This window comes from Phragmites australis, chromosome 1 (assembly GCF_958298935.1).
Source record: "Phragmites australis chromosome 1, lpPhrAust1.1, whole genome shotgun sequence".
In the NCBI taxonomy this organism is placed as follows: domain Eukaryota; kingdom Viridiplantae; phylum Streptophyta; class Magnoliopsida; order Poales; family Poaceae; genus Phragmites; species Phragmites australis.
In genome coordinates this window covers 50,310,879-50,332,127 of record NC_084921.1, presented here as the reverse complement: position 1 = coordinate 50,332,127, position 21,249 = coordinate 50,310,879, and the positions used below count along the sequence as shown (strand labels likewise).

Below are 21,249 nucleotides of genomic sequence, written 5' to 3'. Positions count from 1 at the left end.
GCCCTCGATCCGTCTCTGATCAAGCCGGCTGCTTGTTCGGCGAGCCTGTAACGCATTTGAGCTCGACGTGGGGATTCGATGCTGGCCGAACCACTTTTAACTCAAAGGAAAAATAAACTAGTTTTTTAGTGGAATAGGAATTAATTCTGTTATGAAAGTAGAGATAGATTGAGGAAATTGCATGATGACGCTTCCATTGATTGAGGCCGGTATATATACTTGGCGTATGGGAGATATACATGGCAATATATGATACAGGAGATAGCTATCCTAACTAAGCTCTAGCAGTTAGCTATACAAAGATATACAACGAGATATGGACTCGATCTGGCGTGCATGGTTGCTGCAATATATGGACTCTAACACGTTAAACCAAGGACTCAACGATATTATTGGCCACCAAGTCATTCCTGCTACCAGCGTACCATTCCAGTGAAGGTCGATATATACCATGAGGACACTTACATCCCAGTGATCTAAAGCATACGCTAACTTTTTACATTTTTTAGGAGACTAGGAATACATCTAAGGTTTAAAATATCATCTGAACCTCGAAAAACCGATCACTAACGGTAACCAGAAATTATTGTGTAACAGCCCATTTGTAAGGCGAGGAGGGGGGGTGGGGGGCTGAATGAAGAGCGGACTAGACTCTTCTTTGTTTCAGCTGCTCCCTCGATGCAGACCGGTCGTGGCTATTATGAAAAATTTACTCGGTCAAATTTGAAAATCGGAGAATTTTTTTTTGACTAAATCGATATTCAGTAACCGGTCAAATTGCACCGATAACCGAGCAAATTCACCAATTTATCGACAAAGTTTTCCGCATTTTCCACATTGACCGTATTTTTCGGTAACCAATTTATTTTCCCGATTTATCTAGCGGTTTTCTCGAATTTAAGTGAAGTTCAACAAAAACACAAAAAATAACTCAACCTTATAAAATCAATGACTAATTCATCTGAACTTCAAATCAAGTGAAACAAATTTTGTTATTTTCTTTGTAACATGATCTACACGATAAAAGATAAAAGTATTTATACTTATAAAAAATTAAATATTTTCTATGAGAAAATGTATTTTCTAAACCTAGTTAAATGCATAGTTAACTCTTTGCTAATCCAAAAATCATGAAATCATTTTTTAAGTCTTCTCACATGATCCTATGTCTTTTAAAAAATACATGAACTAATGAAATAGTTATTGTAACATGCATTATTGTGCAAATATGTTGCAACTAGATTAATTTATAACTAACCCATCACACCTCTAAAATTAGTGAAACCACTTTTATTAGTTTACTTATACTATGATTTATGTAGAAAAAATAATGGTAGACACAATAAAGTTAATTACATTGATGTTTCTTAACATATTCACTTTATACTTGTGAACTTTGTAAAAATCATGAAGAAATTAATAAAATTCTAGATGAAGTGAAACTAATTTTAAAGATTCTATTAAGATACGCCTTACATAAGAAAAATATATGTTTGCATGTTAAGATTTTCCTTAACTTGAGTTAATAAATGAGTTGCACGCTTCAATTTTTTTCTTTTTTTCCCACAAACTTCCTCCCTGTAGAATATGATGCAAATGACATTATTTTTGAATTTTTGTTCATAGAAGGTTTTAAAATTGTCTCTAGTTTTTTTATTTTTATAATTTTTTAATTTAAATTCGAAAACCGTTCGTATTATGAAATTGGTGCGGACCGGTAAGCTCGGTAATTGTAATAATTGCTCGTCGTATTTTTGAACCCTGACTACATCTTCTGCCTGAGTTTGGATGATATATGAAGTCTGCAGCATCACGCCTGCGTTCTTCTTGCACTCGGTTTCTCTATTCCCACCATTTCCACAACTGGTTTATGACTTCCATTTGACCTTTTTGTTCCCTGGACAGAATTTGCTTCATTGCACTACTTGCCGAGGGCTGACTTTCAGCCTGCATCGATGTTCTTCCATGCTCAGCTCTCGCCACACACGCTTGTGGATCCGGAAGGCTAAGCATAATCACCAGTTACGTACGTGGATCCAGAAGCAGGCTTCCAGTGAGTGCCGGGATGAAACAAAGGGCCTCTTGGGCTTCATCCAGGGCTAGTGAGTGTGCTGGGGTATAACATTTCTTTTGCCGGGCCATATGAACTTAAGCTACCTTTGCAGATTTTGTATAGAAAGCGTGTAGAGACGAATCTTTGTTGTTTCATACCTCAAGTATGGGAGCCGGGGGCCAGGCCATCTGCATCTCACGCCGAGAGCGAACGCGATCAGAGCGGCGCATCGGTTTGTGAGCACACGATGCAAACAAAACGAACGTCTCCATCGCGCATTGAAGGAGGCAGGGCCGGAGGCGCGACTGCAGGAATCCAGCCATGTGAGCGCGGGGAGCCGGATCCTAGCGTGGTCCGCGGGGCGCTTCTGCCCCACCCAGCAGTACTGCGTACCTTCCACCAACTCTTGTGGCCCCTCGATCGCGCGCGCGCGCGCGCGCAGGGGACGGCCCGGCTCGTGCCGGCGCCCGATCTGACCGTATCGCCAAACAAACACCGGCCGCGCGCGCGCCGAGCGGCCGGCGCTCGTCACCTGCACGTGGCGTGGTCCTCGACCTCCCCTCGCCCCGCGCGCGTCCTGGCTCCTGGGTCGAGGTCGGATGTGCCATGTCCATGTGTGCGTTAAGTTTGTCAACATCTTTTTTTTTTACCTTAGTACAACAAGTATACTCACATATATATTCACATCATCATATACACATTTAAATAACACTTACTGAAGACCGAAAATGTAACACTTAAAAGATGGATAAAATCAGTACAGACGCATAGTTATTAACACTCTCTATATGCTCTGCAAAGTGCCGGGGTGTCACGCTCGCTTGTCTCTGTTGATTAGGTTTTAAGCTTCATAATATTTTGAGTGGTGTACATAAGTTTTCTATCTATAGTAGGTCTATAGTCTTAGGCATATAATATAGAGCGTTTGTATGTAAAAGAACTTGCGCTGACATGTTATTCTCTTTTTCGTACTCTTTTTCTTCTCTTAATGAGATGCAGGTCGTCACGACACCGCAGTGCTGGCATGATCGATCCCTATAATGGTCTCGGGGAAATCAGGTACCGTTGCACTGAGACATGAGATATACCTACTAACAGTCGGTTTTGGACTCGCTGAATGTAATACTATAATACAAGGCACGGGCCGCAGGCTGCATACTGATAAAGTCGTACGGCCCGGTTTCGTTTTTAAAAAAAGATAAGGTCGTACGGCAGCAGACGAGTTGTACAAAACCGAGCGAACGAAACACGTGTATACTGGTATGCCGTATGCACGAGGGTCCATTCCAGCAAGCTAGAATCCTAGAACGCGTGCAACAAATTTCCCCAGCATCCATTAACAGCACCGTGTCTGTACGAATTGGTCCAGAGTCCACACTCAGAAATACATACGAGGAGATGTATCAGTGCTAGCCTATGTCGCTGAAAGCAGGGACAATCTCAATGCAAGATCATTTAAAAAGTGCCGTGAGGTTTGGTGACCACTGTAGGCCCAAGCTCGGGTCTAAAGTAGTTAGAGGTACTCTCACTTTTAGCCAGGTCGATCACTCCACGCAAGTCAAACATCTTGGTTGCTACTCCATTATGGTCAAACCAACGGTGCGGAATATCTGTCTGGGTCGCGTACTGGTTGATAGAGGGAGCTCCATCAACCTTCTCTTCATCGACGCGCTGAACGCCCTATAGATTACAAGGAGTGCGTTGAAACCCTCTCCTCCCTTCTTCAGAATCACCCCTGGCTCCTCAATAAAACCATTGGAGCAAATCGAGCTGCCCGTCACCTTCGACTTACTGAGTAACTTCAGGACCAAAAAGGTCTTGTTTGATGTGGCGGGCTTCAGGATCACTTACAATGCGATCTTGGGGTGACCAGCGATAGCCCAGTTAATGGCCGTCGCCCACTACACCTACCAGTTCATCAAGATTCCTAGTCCAACGGGAGCCATCACTGTTATCGGTAACGTAAAGACGACCTTGCACTGCGAAAATAGGAATCTCGACATGTTTAAGCTGAATCTTAGGTCGTAGCTTGAGAATGCCTGGTCTAGTGGTCGTCCGGTGAAGTTCCACGTCATCGCTCGTTCAGACGATCAGCTCAAGGCTATTTGCCTCGACGACTCCAACCCATCCAGGACGGTCCAGATTGGGGCTAGTCTAGACTTGAAAGGATAATGATACCACCTAGAGCTGGGTGAATAGACGATTTTACAAAAATTAATCCCCTTTTATCGTTGGCCTAAACTTGCAGCGGAAAATAAATTAACGGATTTTTTACAAGTGAAATTCTAAATATGTTAGGCTCAACAAGTACATAATCACTCTAAATAAGTGTAAAAGTTACAATCCTAAGGTGACAAAGATTATTAAAAACTAGCAAAAGATGTACAAGAAAACTCTAGTTAAAAATCCTGAAAATACTGTTCACCGGATACTCCAAGTTCAGATCTGATTGTACAGTATTCGGAGTTTCCGGGTTAAAGCTGGAACCTCCGGGTTCAGCAAAGAATGAACTCAAAACTGAAAGTAAAGGACGTCTAAGAAGTTCTAGCTCAAACCGAATGAAGTCATATGTTCTAAATGATGATTCCAAGAAGATCCATGGAGAACCTACAATCAATTTCACACGAGCAAGTAGATCGAGCAATATGCATAAATATTGAGCAAGAACTCAAGAACAAGGAAATAAGAGAGAAAACACACGATTTATTTCTCAAAGTTCGGACACCTCCACTAGAGGTTCCTACGTCTCCGTTGAGGGGCTATGTCACACTTGAGTTGGGTCTCTCTCAACCCTTTTCCTCTCCAAACTCAATCACATTCGTGAAGGATCAGGTCTCTATTTCTTCGCTTCATCTTTATCCCTAACCGGGACTATATATAGCAGAGGGCCGAGGATGAATCTTCTGGTGCCTCAATGAAGCCCTACTGCGCCATCACATCGCACTTTCGCTCAAGTCTTGTGCTACCGCCGCTCTCAAGTTTGTCGGTCTTCTCCATCCTCATGTTGTCGCTGACAGTACGGCGCCGATGGTCAGCCGAGCCTCTACTGTCCTCGATGGTGAGTCCTAGCTTCGATTCCCTTCCCCCTTCTGCTCTGTGATGCTCGACCTTTCATGTCAAGATGTTGTCTCTGTGATCGGCCTTCATAACATGGACGCCGCACTCCGGCCACATGCTGTAGATACCCATGCTTCGGCCTCACACTATGGATGCCATGCTCTGGTCGCATGCTGTTGAAGCTTTGAGCTCTGGCCGCCCTATTGTAGCCTTGAGCTCCGGCTATGTTTGTGATGTCATAGCCACGGGTTTTAGCCATGTTGTATCATGGTAGCATTGTGCTATGGTTGCCGTGGTGCCATGTTTATGGCCTAGTTGGCAGGGGCGGGCCCACGTTGGGTCATGGGTGTACAGATGTACACCCAAATATTTGTGCAAAAATTTTCTATATATACTAGTATATATGAAGTATTAGATATTGAGCAAAAATAGCAAGCCAATACAGCCGAACATGGCCAGCGTGCCAGCTTCTGACCTCCCACCCAGCCACCCCATGGTCCCCATCAACCCACCCAACCATCTAACAGCCCAAGCCCATGCTGGCTCCCTGCCTGCTGGCTTGCTGCCTTCCCAAACCCCACGGCCCACGCCAGTACGCCACACCAACAGCTCGAGTGCTCCACGCTCCACAATCCACATCTCGCTTCCACGAAACCTAGAATATGGCCGGCGCCAGCGGCGGAGGCGGCGCGGAGGCCAGCAGCTTTGGTGGCGCGGGCGCCAGCGACGGGCACAGCGGCGACGGCGCGGGCATCGGCGGCGGCGGCACGGGTAGGGCAGTGGCGAGCGCGAGCCTGGGCGCAGGTGCTGAGGGCTCTGTCTCCATTGGTGAGTGTGACCCAGCTTCCATGCTTGCTTGAAATGTAAGAAGGAAAATTTGTCAAGTACTAACCAAATTACAAGCAATCAAATTTAGCTCCAACTGTCCAACAGTGTACGACTCTATCTTCTTAGATTAGTGACTTACTGAGTTGCAACAAAACAATTATCACTACTTCTCCATGAAGAAAATGGCACCATTGCTTTCATCCATCATTTTACCTCAGTCCTCAGACATCATGTTCACATCCATAGGTCATAGGACCAGCTGGTGATCTGTTGCTAAATAGGAGATTTGTATTGAAGTTACTAAATTAAACTTGCTGATTTTGATGTGAAATGCAAGTGTGCGGGACAGAGCATGGTGTTCTTTTTTGTTCACTGATGTTGTTATTCTCATTGTTTGTCACATGCTCAATTGCTCACTTTTTTTTTTCTTCTAGAGGGGATTATGAAGTCATCTGGGCAGTCTATTAAGAGAAAGACAATTGATTTGAAAACTCTGTGGAGTAAAGCTGCAAAGTCAAAAAAGACATCAGCTGAAATCAATTCATCTTCTCCTTCCATTCAATTGCCTGTGCCTGACAATGAGATTGAGATTGCTGCTAGCACGGAACCTGATCTCCCAGTTCCATTGTCCACAATCATTGAAAATGATGACAATGATGATGCAGTTCATGAAGAGGCTAAAGAGAATGAAGCGGGTCAAGTGGATGACAGTGATGATGGATTTTATGATGTTGACTTGCTTCCGCGTGATCCTGGGAAGAGGATTCCAATTGCAGATTATGATATCAATGATCAAGATAGGGTGAGAAGGAGATTCATTGCATTGGGGCCTTGTCAACCACGGGATCATAATTTTGAAAGAAGAATGATTGGAGGTATGCGTCGATTTGTACCTACTTGGTTTGATACTTATAATTGGATTGAGTATAGTGTGGATAGAGAGGCTGCATTTTGCTTTGTTTGTTATTTGTTCAAGGATAATAGTTGTGCTGGTGGAGATGCTTTTGTGAATGGGGGATTTAAAAATTGGAACCATAAAGAGGCATTTAAGAAACATGTTGGTGATATTAATAGTGCTCACAATCAAGCTCAAGAGAAATACGATTTATTTGTGAAACCTAAAACATCAATTGAGCAGTCATTTGCTTCGACAACCAAACAGTACAAGGTTCTTTACATAGCCCGCTTGACATGGTCACTTAGGTGCATAAGGTTTCTCTTGAGACAAGGGTTGGCTTTTCGTGGGCATGATGAAAGTGAAGATTCTAAAAATAAAGGAAATTTCCTTGAGCTTTTAAATTTTCTAGCAAATAATTTTCAAGAAGTTAACAAGGTGGTTCTAAAGAATGCTCCGAAAAAAAATAAAATGATAGACCATAAGATACAAAAGGATCTCATAAGCTCTTGTGCCAAGGAAACTACTAAGCTTATTATGGAGGATCTTGGTAATGAATATTTTTTGATACTTGCTGATGAATCTAGTGATGTGTCCCTAAATGAACAATTGGCTTTTTTCTTGCGTTATGTTGATAAAAAGGGAAAGCCAGTTGAGAGATTTCTTGGTGTTGTCAATGTTGAAGACACTACATCTTTAACACTAAAAACTGCAATTAGAAATTTGCTTATGGATCATCAGTTGAGCTTTTCGATGGTCCGTGGGCAAGGATATGATGGAGCTAGTAACATGAAGGGTCACATTAATGGTTTGAAGAAACTTATTATGGATGAGTCTCCTTCTGCTTATTATATTCAGTGCTTTGCTCATCAACTTCAATTAACTCTTGTTGCTGTTGCTAAGGAGAGTGGTGATTGTCAATGGTTTTTTCAACAACTTTTATATTTATTAAATGTTCTTGGGAATTCTTGTAAGAAGATAAGAATGCTTCGAGTGGCTCAAGCCGAGTCTATCATTGAATCATTGGAATTGGGTGAACTTGAAACCGGTCAGGGTTTGAATCAAGAGATGGGATTGGGAAGGCCAGGTGATACAAGGTGGGGATCTCACTATAAAACTATATTGCATATTATTGCTTTGTACCAACCAATTCAGAATGTTCTCATCAAGATTGGGGAAGACTATAGTGGGACGGAGGCTATATCGGCTCAAACTATGTTGACATCATTTGAGTCATTTGAGTTTGTTTTCATGTTGCATTTGATGGAAGAAATATTTGGGTACACAGATGACTTATGCAATGCTTTGCAAAAGAGGGAACAAGATATTGTTAATGCTATTTCTCTTGTTTATACCACAAAGGAACAATTGCAGTTATTGCGGGAAGATGGTGGATGGGATACTTTCTTTCAAGGTGTCATTTCTTTTTGTGTGAAGCATAAGATCAAAATTGCTGATATGGATGGTCGCTACAAGCCGGTTGGAAGATCTGCAAGGTTCTATGGTAAAGTTACAAATAAACACCGCTTTCATGTTCATATGTTTTTGGGTGTCATTGATAGACAACTTCGAGAGCTTAATGACCGGTTTGATGAGGTGAACACAAAATTACTTATTTGCATGGCATCATTCAATCCTATTGATTCATTTGCTGCATTTGATAAGGAGAATTTGGTTAAGCTTGCTCAATTTTATCCTAAGGATTTCACAAAGGATGAAATGTTGAAACTTCCCAATCAACTAAGAAATTATATCGCAGATGTGCGAAGGGATGAGAGGTTTAAAGATGTGAAAAATCTTGCCGATCTTTCTATTAAGCTTGTTGAAACAAAGAAGAGCGGCACTTTCGAAGTTGTTTACAAGCTTATCAAATTGGTGCTAATTCTTCCTGTAGCGACAGCTAGTGTTGAGAGGGTGTTCTCTTCAATGACTTATGTGAAGAATAAGCTAAGGAATAAAATGAGGAGTCAATACATGAATGATTGTTTGGTCACTTTTATTGAGCGGGACTTCTTTTTGCAAGTTGAGGATGATGCCATCATAGCTGCATTTCAAAAGATGAAGAACCGTAAAGTTGAATTGTAATTTTGATTTTTTTTAGAGTTTGGATGCTGTCGTTATTATGAATAAGTTTTATTTTAGAGTTTGTATCTGGACGTTGTTTAATATTTATGGTTATCGAAAAAAATTTAGCTATACATAATACTGTATGTACACCCAAATTCAAAAACCTGGGCCTGCCACTGCTAGTTGGCGTCTCTTCGGCTGCTATATGTTCCTCTTGCTGTTTTGCTTGCGCTGCCGTCGTGCTTGTACACAAGCCCGGGCGCCACCAACTCATCTAGAGGGTTCTTGCAAGATGGCTTGCTGTGGTTCTGTTAATTAAAGGGATGTGGTAATTATCATTCAATCTATAGTATGGTTAATGGTAGTTATTACTTGTTCTCCTATGGCCAGTTGGATAACAAGGACATGGTGGGCTTCTTCTGATGTTGCCCCTTTTTTTTTATCTTTTGATCTGTCATCGACGTATTTTGCAGCTCTGTGATGGCAGTCCTATTGTTGGTTTCCTATTGCCGCATGATACCCTATTGCAGGTTGTGATCACTTTGGTATTGAGGTAGATGTTGTGATGTTACTCTTGCGGCTTGCAGCTTGCTTGCCCTATTGAGGCCCGATTGTTCTGATGCACCTGTGGGTAGCTTCTTAATCCATATGTGCTACCCCTTTCACTTTGATGTTAAGAATTGCATTATATTTCTCCCTCCCTGTTGCTATCAGTCTTGATATACAGTGGTGGCTTTATGCAGTTGTCTGATGATGTTTATAAACAAAAAATATGTGCCATTGCAGCAAGAGCCTGTGTGGCCCACAAGTGATCCCCTTTCACCTTTGTGCCTGTCCTATAATTATCGCAGGAAATATAGTGCCGTTACGGTAGGACTTTCGTGGCAAAACCGTGATAACCTTCACCTTTGTAGTACGCCTGTGTGGCTTTTGCTTTCGTGGCACGTTGCCTTTGGTTGGTCAATGAGGATACGTCCGAGGCCCCAAAGAGGGAGTTATTGAGTCAAGCATGGCGTCAGAGCTCTTGGTTGTGGCCATGTTGCCGCTTTCGATAGAAGCTACACGTCGTGCCGCGCTCCTAGCGTGTGCGTTGTGGAGTAACACTTTGTAATCAGAGAAATGTACTTTATGAATTTGACATGAATAAATAAAGTTTATAATTTCTGTTACATTGTCTCCTGTTTTTCGGATAATTTGTATACTGGCATGCCCGCAAATACTACATTCACAATTATACAAACATACATTCGACGTGGGTTTCCCTTGCGCGAAACACCACCAGATTAGCATGTATAAAGAAGATGAGGAGAAGACTGCTTTTATAACACCCTTCAAAGTCTTTTGCTATGTAAAAATACCTTTTGGTTTAAAAAGTGTCGGTGCCACTTACTAGCATTGTATTCAGCTCATTCTTTGACCACAGCTTGGTAGAAACGTCAAGGCATATGTTGATGATGTGATCATCAAGAGTAGGACCAGGAATGACCTGGTCGCGGACCTCCAAGAAATGTTCAACAACCTTCAAAAGTATCGCATGAAGCTGAACCAGGAGAAGTGCACGTTTGGAGTCCCATTAGGAAAATTGCTCGGGTTCCTCGTATTTAGTCGAGGAATAGATGCAAACCCCAACAAGATTAGGGCCATCGACCAGATAAGATACCTAACCAGGTTAGAGGAAATCCAAAAACTAACATGATGTATGGTGGCTTTGAGCAAGTTCATCTCAAGGCTTGGAGAGAAAGGGATGCCGCTCTTCAAAGTCTTGAAGAAAAGCGACCACTTCTTGTGGACTCCAGAAGCAAAAATGGCCTTCCAAGATCTCAAAAGGTACCTCTTATCCTCTCCTGTACTAACTGCTCCTCAACCAGACAAGGAGCTCTTACTCTATGCTGCAGTTACTACACAAGTCATAAACGCAGCCCTGGTTGTCGAATGAGATGGTCTTCAGCGACCATTGTACTTTGTTAGTGAGATCCTACATGACGCAAATGCTCGGTATCCACAAGCTCATAAGCTATTATATGTCATGATCATGGCCTCTCGCAACCTCAGACACTACTTCTAGGCCCACAAAATCAAGGTAGTCTCTTCGCTCCTGATTAGAGAAATTCTCTACAATAGGGATGCAACAGGAAGAATAAGAAAGTGGTCAGTAGAGCTCGGGGAGTTCGGTATTCAGTTTGTCCATTGAACGACTATGAAATCCCAAGCGCTGGTCGATTTTATGGCCGAGTGGTCGTCCTTTGAGCCCGACTAGTAACAACGACCAGAGGTAGATAAGCACTGGACCATGCACTTTGATGGGTCGTTCATGCTGAAGGGAGTGGGGGCTGGAGTGGTCCAAACCTCATCGACCGATGACATCCTCGCATATGTAGTTCAATTATGTTTTCTAGCTACTAACAATATTACGGAATACGAGGGCCTCTTGTTCGGAATAGGAGCTGCTGTCGCACTTGGGATAAAATGCCTGTTAGAGATATGGGACTCGCTACTGGTCGTGAAACAAGTGCAAAAGGAATTTTAATGCTCTGATCTGACAATGACGGCATACCTCTTCGAAGTGAGAAAGCTAGAGCGACGCTTTTATCAGCTTTGAGGTCAGACATTTCCCTCGTAAGGACAACTTCCTAGCAAATGAGCTGTTCTGTCTAGCCTTTTCACACGAAACTGTCCCGGTTGGAGTCTCCGCAGTCTTGGGCCAAGGTGAAGAGGACGCTCCGCTTGGAAATGAAGCACAAGAGGCAACACCATTTGAGGCAACGCCTCCTTTGGTGTCGTTGACCTCGGATGGCCATCATGTGGTCGCCCTGCTTGATTCGATTACGACTTGGATGGATAAGATCTTGGACTACCTTCGGAATCGAGTAGTCCCTGATGATGACGCGTCAACATAAAAGGTCACACGATGAGTCTGCACAGATACTCCCTGGTAGAGGGACGCTGTCGGAGGATGAACTCCGCAAGCGGGGATCCTGAGGGACCCCCTTTGAGATTCGGCCGAGGGGCTAATTCTGGATCTACCTTGTACGTGGATTTAGTGTGAATATGTGAGATGTAGGTGGGACGGATGATCGTCGGCTAGTGAGAGTAAATGCTCAAGGAATTTTAGACAGGTTCGTAATACCCTACTCCTATGTGTATGCTATTAATGCTCTTGGAATACCTTTCTCTGGATCTCTTGTGTTACAAGGTTGTTTGTCTAAGTCTAGAGTTTCGGTCTTCAAGTGCCGATCTCTCCGACCTTCAGCTGTGAGCTAGAACTTCTGAGACTTGTTCATCGGGCTTCAGACTTGTCTGACCTGTTAGGCTTCTTCTTCTCTGGAGTGCACCCCTCTTTTATCTTGTTGGGGGAGGCTTGGCGTGCCCAGAAAGTGGGGCACGAGTTCCCATGAGCCATAAATGGAAAGCAACCATCATGAGACTGCAATTTGATGTTACAGGGGGTTGAAAATGCGCCCTCGGCCGGTCCTGTCGCTCATTACACCAACTTTAGCAGGTGCAGGGGGCCCACCGGGCAGCCGCCGAACAACCCTGCATGCCCGCTCGGTCAGAGCAGGTCTGACATAGTAGGGGGGCAGGCGATGTGCCTCGAGCCCAGTGACGATGTCTCCAAGCCGTTTCCCTTATGGACCCCACAGGGTGACGTGCGATGGGACCTATTGCATTAAATGTCCCCACGCCTTCCTGTCAGGCGGTAGCAGGGACTGACGTACTCAGTACGACAGGCGTGGGGGGGAGTGGCTGGAAGTGACAGGCCACGCTCCCTCTTAAATGCAGTATCGGGCCTCTCACCAATTGATACCTCACCGTTGAGCCCTTATGGGGTCCACCGGCAAGGGGCTTCTCAAGTCCTCGGGGAACTCTGGGTGCTCAGGGACTAATATTCATAGACCCGAGCACCCCTCCCGGATATGTCTCTTCTTGGGTCCTCGGGGAAGTCCGGGTACTCGGGGACTACTGTTCTTGGACCGAGCACCCCTCCCGGAACTGGCTCTTCTCGGGTCGTCGGGGAACTCTGGGTACTCGGGGACCACTGTTCATGGCCCCGAGCACCCCTCCCGGAACTGGCTCTTCCGGCCCTCGGGGAGATAGTCCCCGAGGGAAGGCGCCACGTGGCATTCTGCTATCCTGGCCTCGGGACTCGGGGACCCCTGGTTCCCATATCACCGACAGACGCCTTTATCGCAGAGGGAGCAACGATATTTTACTAAAATGCATTACTCAGGAAGAGGGGAGCATAATGCTCTCTGATATCCACAAATGCACATGTGGTAGCTATGCTTCATACCGCACTCTAGTAAAAAAAGTGTTTTGGCAAAGATTTTATTGGCCCACGGCCCTTCAGGATGCTTGCGAGTTGGTGAAATGGTGCGAGTCATGTCAGTACCATGGCCGACATACCAACCTACCAGTCCAAGCACAATAAACCATACCACTATCTTGGCCTTTCGTTGTCTCGGGGCTCGATATCGTGGGACCGTTTCCTAAAGCCCCTAGCGATTTTGAATTCATGTTTATGGCAGTCGACAAATTCACTAAGTGGATCGAAGCCGAGCCCGTTAGGAAGACCACTACTGTAGCATCGATCAAGTTCATACATGGGTTGGGAGTACGGTTCGTCAGTCTGAACTGCATAGTTACGAACAATGGGACTCAGCTCGCTAGTAACACTTTTCGAGACTACTGCGAAAAGATCAGGATCAAAGTATGCTTCGCGTCGGTAGCACACCCCCAAAGTAATGGATAGGGCGAAAGGTCAAATGAGATAATACTACAATGGGTCAAAACCTGAGTCTTTGATTGGCTTCAGAGCTATTCAAGACGTTGGGTGAACAAAATCCCTATAGTACTCTGTTCGCTATGAATGACCCTCAACAGAGCCACTGCTGAGACTCTATTCTTTCTGGTCTACAACGCTGAAGCAATGCTCCCCTTCGAGATCGCCCTCCAGTCTCCTCGAGTGGCCAACTACTCGAATGACGACCAGGTGGCTCTACGAGAGGATAACGTAAACCTGATCGAAGAGTTGCACGATCGTGCTATAATTCGAGCAGCCCGATACCGTCAGAGCCTCAGGTGCTACCATGACCGCCGGTTTCAGGAGCGGACCTAGTCGTAGACGGCCTAGTCCTAAGAAAAGTTTAGAATAAGGTGGGCCGGAATAAGGTCTCCCCCAAGTGGGAGGAGCCCTAAACAATGGTGAAGGTTACCCACCCTGGTGCAGTCAAGCAAGCCATGGAGGATGGCCTTAAAATGCATAATTCTTGGAACATCGACCAGTTGTGCAAGTTCTATGTATGAGGCTGCTCGAGCGTGAGTACACATTTTTTGTTCTGCAGGATCTTCCGGGACGAGCATGAAATAAGGGCTTGTAAGTTTTTCAAATTCAATATCCAGACTCTTTGTTTTGCAGGATTTCTCGGATGAGAGCGGTATCCCGATAGATTGTGAGTGTTTTTGGTTCAAGAGCTCGACCGCCTGATCGACAGCTTTTCCGTCGACCAAGGGGTCAGGGGCTAGAGCAGTTTAGATATAGTACTTTTTCTCTGCTTTCCCATACTGCTACTTATCCTGTTCATTTTTATGGTGAGTATCAAACTGTTGAGAGGGGATTCAAGTTGCCACTGGTGCAGTTTCAAGGATATGGGCGGCTGGGGATAACGACCTCGAAGCCACAAGTCTAAACTCGGGTCGAGCGCTAGTCACCATCGAAGGGCTTGTCGTGCCAAGGGTTGTCCTAGGCGCCACGAACCTAAATAGCGAGTGATATGAAAACCTTGGTCACCCCTAATTTTAACGGGCACTCAGAACCTACTCATCACTTGAACCCATGAAAAGTTCACATAAAAAGCAGATCCTTACATTACAAAATATTTTTATACAGTATCCCTAGGACCCGAAGATGTCCCTCACGGGTCAAACTAGACAGCCAAAGGAGGCAGTGAGCTATGTACATAAATGAGTCTGCGAGAGCACCGAGCTCCTCCATGGTCCTCTGAATCCTGCCAAAGCTGGCGGCAAGTATCGAAGCAAGGTCCAGGTTGGGATACGGTCATGGGTGCAGACAGGGGAAAGATAGGCGTCGGTGACTCTGACCTCGAAAAGTTGGTCACTGACAGTTTCACGAAGCCTCTGCTCAAGATCGCCGGCCTCGTCGGATGCTGCTAACAAGCAGTCGACGTGACCAGTCACAGTGTCTCTAGGTGTTGAGTGAACCAGAATGCTGGCGGACCGTAGCAGCGAGTCGAAGGGTGTAAAAGCCTGACTGAGGCAGTCATAGAAGTATTCTCGTCGCTGGTCTCTCTCTGGTCATCCACTCTAGGTCTCTCTATGCCACAAGCAGCTCCTCCCGAGAAACTGACCAAGCAAACAGGTTGCAAACCTCACAGGGGTCAGCTGGTCGAGCCTTGCTTGGTTGGCCTAGGACTACATGTGATTTAGTGGTGGTAAGATAGATGCTCCTCGAAGGTCACTCTACAGGGTCTCTCGCTCGATCGCGAACCCAAGCTCGCACTTGGCAACCGCTTCTTGACTACTGTAGTCGACGAAGTGGTGAGTAAACGTGGTTAAGGGCTTGAAGCGAGCAGATTGCTCGGACGTCTCTGATTGCACTCTATCTACAAGCGCGGACGGGGGCTTAGAGCGGGTAGATGGTTTGGTCAATTCAGGAACCCTACGACCACAATAATGACACAGGCTCATCAGAGAAGTTGAAAGCCTCATTTATACAAGATACAAGCCTAAATTATAAGTCGAGGTTTACTCCTCTTCATCGGCTTCCTCGACGATCTCCACCTGAAAGATGAGCCCCATGTAATCCGCCAGCCCTTGGCACTCCTCTTCCAGCCTCTCTGCTCCTATGGGACCTGCTGTCGCGATCCCCTCCTGGACGATCTCGAGGTTGAAGTTTGGTTCACGGCTACGGTAACGCTTGGGGAAGTACTGTGGCCTTCATTGCATTCACCACGTCCTCTGACGTCCTCTCCACCAGAATGCCTGAGAGCTGGGCAAACCACTCCATCAAGACGCGAATGGTGATGGCCCAGCCCTTAGCAGTCCTTTCTTCCTTCGGGTCAGGGGCTTCTAGCCCAGCGCTCCTCAGGGGCCTCCAAATATCCTTAAAGGCTTCCTCAAGAATACTACGAGTCTTTCGTTCATTCTCCTTAAGCTCAGCATGTTCAGTAGTGAGCATGTCTTTTTCCCGTTGAAGCTTAGTGTTTCCCTGTTGAAGCAGGAGTCACGCTTTTTTCTCCTCAGCCACCCACTTCTCTACCTTTGCGCACTGGTCGTCTATTGCCTCCTTCTCAGCAATCAGATTGCGGATGGAGGCATGGAAGTGGTAGACCAGGGAGAGCAGGTCGGAGGGTAGAACGGGCTACGCGACCTACTCTACATGCCCAGAAGTCACAACTAATGCTCTCGGTGTCGTAGTTGCGCATGGCTGAGGGCCGGGAACGCATCGCGGAGGCACCAGTGGATTAGGCACGATCAGGGCCAGAGGCGGGGTTAAGGACCTGTAGCGACCATGGGTCACAAAGTTTGCGAAGAGCTCGGATGATCCACTCCTAACCAAAGAACATACCACATCAGTGGAGGAGTGAGCACAAGTCTCATCCTCGTAAAGCCTCTCAACGGGGAAGCCAAGGCCGCCGATGAGTTGCCAGGGATCGGTGTCCCACGAACGTGTTTAGATGTTCCCATGGAACCCTAGTCTTTCACCGGTCTCTTCCCCCCATGCGCGGACACTTGGCTGATGGCAGCTCGATCACCCCCGGTCTGGTCGAGGTGCGGCTGGTCGGAGCTAGGTTGGTCGGGGCAATGCTGGTAAACCCTCTGCTGACCGGTGCTGCTCCCAAAACTACCACCTGCGGTCCATACCTGGCTCTGAGCATTTTGGTTGCCTCCGTGGCCATCTCGGTCGACTTCACGACTGGGTTGACGGTTGGCCAGAGTGGCGCTGGGTGGTGGAGAGGACATGCAGGCAACAAGATCAACTTCCTGGGCAATCTCCATGATCTCGTCTATGATCGGGCATAAGACATCAACCTTGGGAATACCCTGTGACGACACAAACTGTGGAACTCTGACCCAACAGAAGGCTTGGAGGTGAAAATTTTGGGAAAATACCAAACATACCAATCTAACCCGAGCCCTCTCCAACGAAGGGAGGTCACACATTGGTGGAGCATCTCACGGAGGGCCATTCTTCCTCGGGGCAGCCGCAATTTGGAATTTGACCCACAAATCAACGATCTCGTTAAGAAGATCTGAATAAAAGAGATACCTAAGATACCGCATGATTAGCAGTAAGCGCCATAAAAATGGTTGTGGCGTTACCTAAGGAGCTCTCCCGGGTGTTGTCCTCATTCCTGAAGTACAAGTAGGTCAGATGTGCTTTCCTCCATATGGGGCATAGCCGACACTTGATGAAGTCACGAACAACGTCTAATCCCGACAACCCGGCGTCCGCAAGCTGCTTAACCTGAGCAGCGAGGCTCAGCTGTGGTATCTCAACCACCATGGGGCCCGGCTTGTTTGAAATTCAAAAAGCCGTGCATGAGAAGAAGAAATTCCCTTGGGTTCGAATACCATCATTGTCTCTCTCTCCCACGTTCCCCTTTTTTATATCTCCCACGATCTCTCTCTCTCTATTTTAACCTTCTCTCAAGATGTGGTTTCTTAGGCCCACCACGAGGGAAGACTGTATCGATGATCATTCCTAGGTAAATTTTTGTTCACCTGGGGCCCAAGTGGTGCAGCCAGGTCCGACCACGATCACATAGTGAACTGCACAACTGACCACATCGGCGGGAAGCTTAGGGTCTTCTATCGGTGTATAGAATAAGAGGGTCCCCTACCAGGGGAGTCCGCACAAGGGAGCCAGCTTGCGATATTTTTTTTTAATGATGTGTCCCTATTGCGTGACAAGGCAAGACTCTCGCGACCAGCCCCCTGGTCATGGAGGTAAGCCTCACTGGTCGCAGGGTAGATATTTTATCTTTACCTATCAAGTCGCATTGAATGCTCTCTACTCAAGTATTTTCCTTCCCCAGGCACCTCGTCCAGTGAATGAAGTCTTTGGCCGGTGCAGAGGGGCAGTATCCCACCTCGTATCATTAAATGCTACAAGATGGCGTTACAGACAGGCATGACGCCGCATGGTAGATAGGACGTCTCGCAGGCAGGCATGTGGCATGGGGTGACGGGATAGAGCAGACCGGTCGATCAGTGTAGGGTCTGCCTACCTACCCTAGATAGTGATAGCTAGTTTCGTCAGGATTAGATTAGTCATGATATTAATACGGTCTATTTGTATATATACCACTCCTACTTTATAAATAGGAAATGACCGAACTTGTAAGAAGATAGAAACATATCTACAAACAGTTTCATACTATCCATAAAATAATAGACATGTCGTATGACTGTTATCCCACGAGAGACCTGAGCCTAGATAACGTTGACGTTCTTAGTTTATACACACACCGAACACGTCGATTACATACCTATCATTCGGTATACCAAAAGTATTGTGAGAGATTAAGTCTCAACAGCCATATTTTTTGGGAAATTCTCTTATGCAATTGAGTAACGTGAAATTGTTGGGTTGTGCAAAATATATTACGCGTATCAGTGTATGTACACCGTTAGCAGTACATCAATAATGCACTGATCATCATTGAGTTCAAAGAAGTACATCGGCTTCTTCCCTGACCTGAAGTTACCACAGTTGAAGGAGCAACATCGTCAGTCCTGTGTATACGCACTGTATTGCCTGTTAATCAATGAAGTTATGTTACTCCCCTGTAGATTCGTCGCCCGTCGTCAATAACTGTCCTGTGCCTGACCATGTACAACATCGATCGCTCCGTTTTCTAATATTTTAGCTATATAACTCCACTGAAATCTCCTAGGTGACAGTACTGTTTTTGGCGTCCTTTTTTTCGAAAGGGATATTATATTAAAAAGGAGAACAGTACATCCCCACATTTACAGAAAGGCACCCGGAAAACTGAAAATTACAAAAGGAAAATACCAGGTCCTTACTAACTTCTTGCACAATCTCCGGTGATGTCCACAGCCGAAGGACACCAGAGCCGGAGCACTATCCTACCATCAACTCGACGAGGGATCTCTAACCTTGGACCTTCTGCAGGAGCAACGCCCCAGAACCACCGTGGAGACGCATCTGACAACGTTGAAAGCCTATTGGCCATCGCCTCGCCGTAGCTGAAGGAGGAAAAAATGCTGACGTCACCCGCATCGAAACCCGACGCTGGTAAACCAGAAGTATCATCCGCTATCATCTCCAGGAAAGCCGACGACCGGAAATAGGAGCCCACATATGGGGATGGCCAGATCTCCCCCACTTTCGCAAGGAAGGAGTGGACAAGTTCTAACCTCATCGAGGCCTCTCCATGGAAGATGTTGAAACCGACTTCTTCGCGGAAGACGCCCCATATAAGCAAAAGTTGAGTCAGCCCTATCGAAACAGCTGCCAAAAGGAATCCCACCCTTACTCGAGTTCTAGGACAGGCACCATGGACGGTGATGTCACCGGAGGAGCTTGGGCGGAGACAAAATTCCTCACGCGAACTCATCGCAATAAGGAAGCCTACAAACTACTTACCTAGATAGGCCACCGGAGGGGACACGGAACTAGTAGAATCGATTCCAGATCGAAACTTGCTGCTCAGAAGCCTCTTCTTAACTGTAGCGTGGGGAAAGTAAGCCCTGCTTCCAGTGGTATTGTTGTTGCTACTTGTTTTTGGCGTCCTTGAGTACTCTTCTTCCCCGGAACTTAACATTCAACTTTCTCTGAACTGCGCAAACACTTTCCATTTGAGCTGATCTGGCCCGTGATCAATTCAATCAGTAAGCATATCGCAGTTTTTTCAAGCTACAGCCTACAATTATACACTACACGTATTCAGCTTAGTTAGCAGGTAGCACTGTTGGTGGAATCTAGGTAACTGTATTTTTTTAATATTGATTAGACCATGGTACACATATTCGTATAATATATGATAAATTTAATAACCGTTATAAGATAAATAAGACATATACGAACATTCTATGTGGATCATTATGCTCCACACGGAAACTATTCTAAAATTGAAAAAGAATTATCCAGATAACAAAATCCGGAAGTGTTACACTCGATACTTCGAGTAGTATGTCTCTCCGACCCGACTATATAAGGAGATAGTGGTGGACCCAATATTTAAGAAAAGATATGCTAATCTCTAAGCATTGAAATTTTCATGAAATTTTATTTTAAAGATGTGCTATAAAAATACAATGGCACCAATATAAATACATATAGATAAGAAAATAGACAAATAACATGAAAAAAAGTTACATCTACCTAGATAAATATCTATTCATAAAGGTCAAATTCACCAACCATTATCACATGATTCCATGCTGTATTATGGTAACCTGCATATGCTATATTATGGTAGTATTTATAAATAATAATTGTATGACAACGACTAAAATATATATTGTAAATTTAAAAATACAAAACATACCTCAGGGTGAAAGGGGCAGTGCCGATGTCAGCCGTCGGGGGCTCGGGGCGCTAGGGCGTAGGGGAGTCGGCCAGCTGACGTCAGGCGGTAGGGGAGGCTCGAGGTGGACCATTTGAGGGGATACGGGAGCTTGCAGTCTGCAGGGCGTCGTCGATCGCCGAGCCATCAAGGGAGCAGGCGAGCCGCGATAGGATGAATCAGGGCACCGGCCGCTGTTGGCCGTCGAGGGAGTAGGTGAGTTACGAATTTGTCACACCGTCCGGTACCTGCCGCCACATGGAGCAAATAAGACACCGTCTGTATGGAGTATGGAGGAGTTAAGAGTGTTCAACAGAGAACCAAATTATATGAAATCGGATCTTATACGTATACGTTTGTCTCTAGGTGATACGTATCTTTTATCATAGGGAAAGATGCACTCTCCATAAAGTCACTTGTATTTTGACTTTTCTCCCCAGAAGTTATTTTATTGCAAAAAACCTCTCAAAAGTTTGACTTTATTGCAAAAAACACCTCAAAAATTCAAAAAAAAACAGAGGAAGTTTGGAAAAAACAGAAAAATGCGCAGCTCATTTTTCAAGAAGAGGAAGTTTGGAAAAAACAGAAAAATGCGCAGCTCATTTTTAACTCATGTTATTTTAATTTTTTCATATCTTCTATTATTTTTCCTACACAAATAATTGTTTAAGTAAACTAATAAAAATGGTTTCACTAATTTTGAGGGTGTTGGATTAGTTATAAATTAATCTATCTGTAACACATTTACTCAATCTTGCACGTTACAATAACTATTTCAAGATTTCATGTATTTT

General features: G+C 45.2%; 2 protein-coding genes across 3 annotated transcripts; one reads left to right on the top strand and one right to left on the bottom strand.

Annotated features, from left to right (window-relative positions):
- Positions 1-5,772: 5,772 nt before the first annotated feature.
- Positions 5,773-14,385, top strand: LOC133885836 (uncharacterized). The gene is made up of 7 exons (XM_062325595.1): positions 5,773-5,938; positions 6,373-6,740; positions 6,915-8,901; positions 9,431-9,453; positions 10,324-10,568; positions 13,782-13,911; positions 14,317-14,385. The coding sequence occupies exons 1-7, from the start codon at positions 5,773-5,775 to the stop codon at positions 14,383-14,385; spliced, it is 2,988 nt and encodes a 995-aa protein (XP_062181579.1).
- Positions 14,386-18,892: 4,507 nt separating this feature from the next.
- LOC133890576 (uncharacterized) lies at positions 18,893-19,770 on the bottom strand. Of its 2 annotated transcripts, none has more exons than XM_062331017.1 (2): positions 19,534-19,770; positions 18,893-19,344 (listed from the first exon to the last, which is right to left on the bottom strand). In XM_062331017.1, the coding sequence occupies exons 1-2, from the start codon at positions 19,709-19,711 to the stop codon at positions 18,950-18,952; spliced, it is 573 nt and encodes a 190-aa protein (XP_062187001.1). In that variant the 5' UTR covers positions 19,712-19,770; the 3' UTR covers positions 18,893-18,949. The 2 variants fall into 2 exon arrangements, with proteins under 2 accessions (XP_062187001.1, XP_062187008.1); XM_062331024.1 differs by having other exon boundaries at positions 18,893-19,341.
- Positions 19,771-21,249: the final 1,479 nt, after the last annotated feature.

Bases quoted from the DNA above. Each gene is read 5' to 3' on its own strand.
- LOC133885836 (XM_062325595.1), top strand. From the start codon at position 5,773: ATGGCCGGCGCCAGCGGCGGAGGCGGCGCGGAGGCCAGCAGCTTTGGT. The intron at 9,454-10,323 runs GTAGATGTTGTG...CTTTGACCACAG, and splicing joins GTGATCACTTTGGTATTGAG to CTTGGTAGAAACGTCAAGGC. The intron at 10,569-13,781 runs GTTAGAGGAAAT...GACCCTCAACAG, and splicing joins CAGATAAGATACCTAACCAG to AGCCACTGCTGAGACTCTAT.
- LOC133890576 (XM_062331017.1), bottom strand. From the start codon at position 19,711: ATGTTAAGTTCCGGGGAAGAAGAGTACTCAAGGACGCCAAAAACAAGT. The intron at 19,345-19,533 runs GTAAGTAGTTTG...TCTTCCGCGAAG, and splicing joins CCCTCCGGTGGCCTATCTAG to AAGTCGGTTTCAACATCTTC.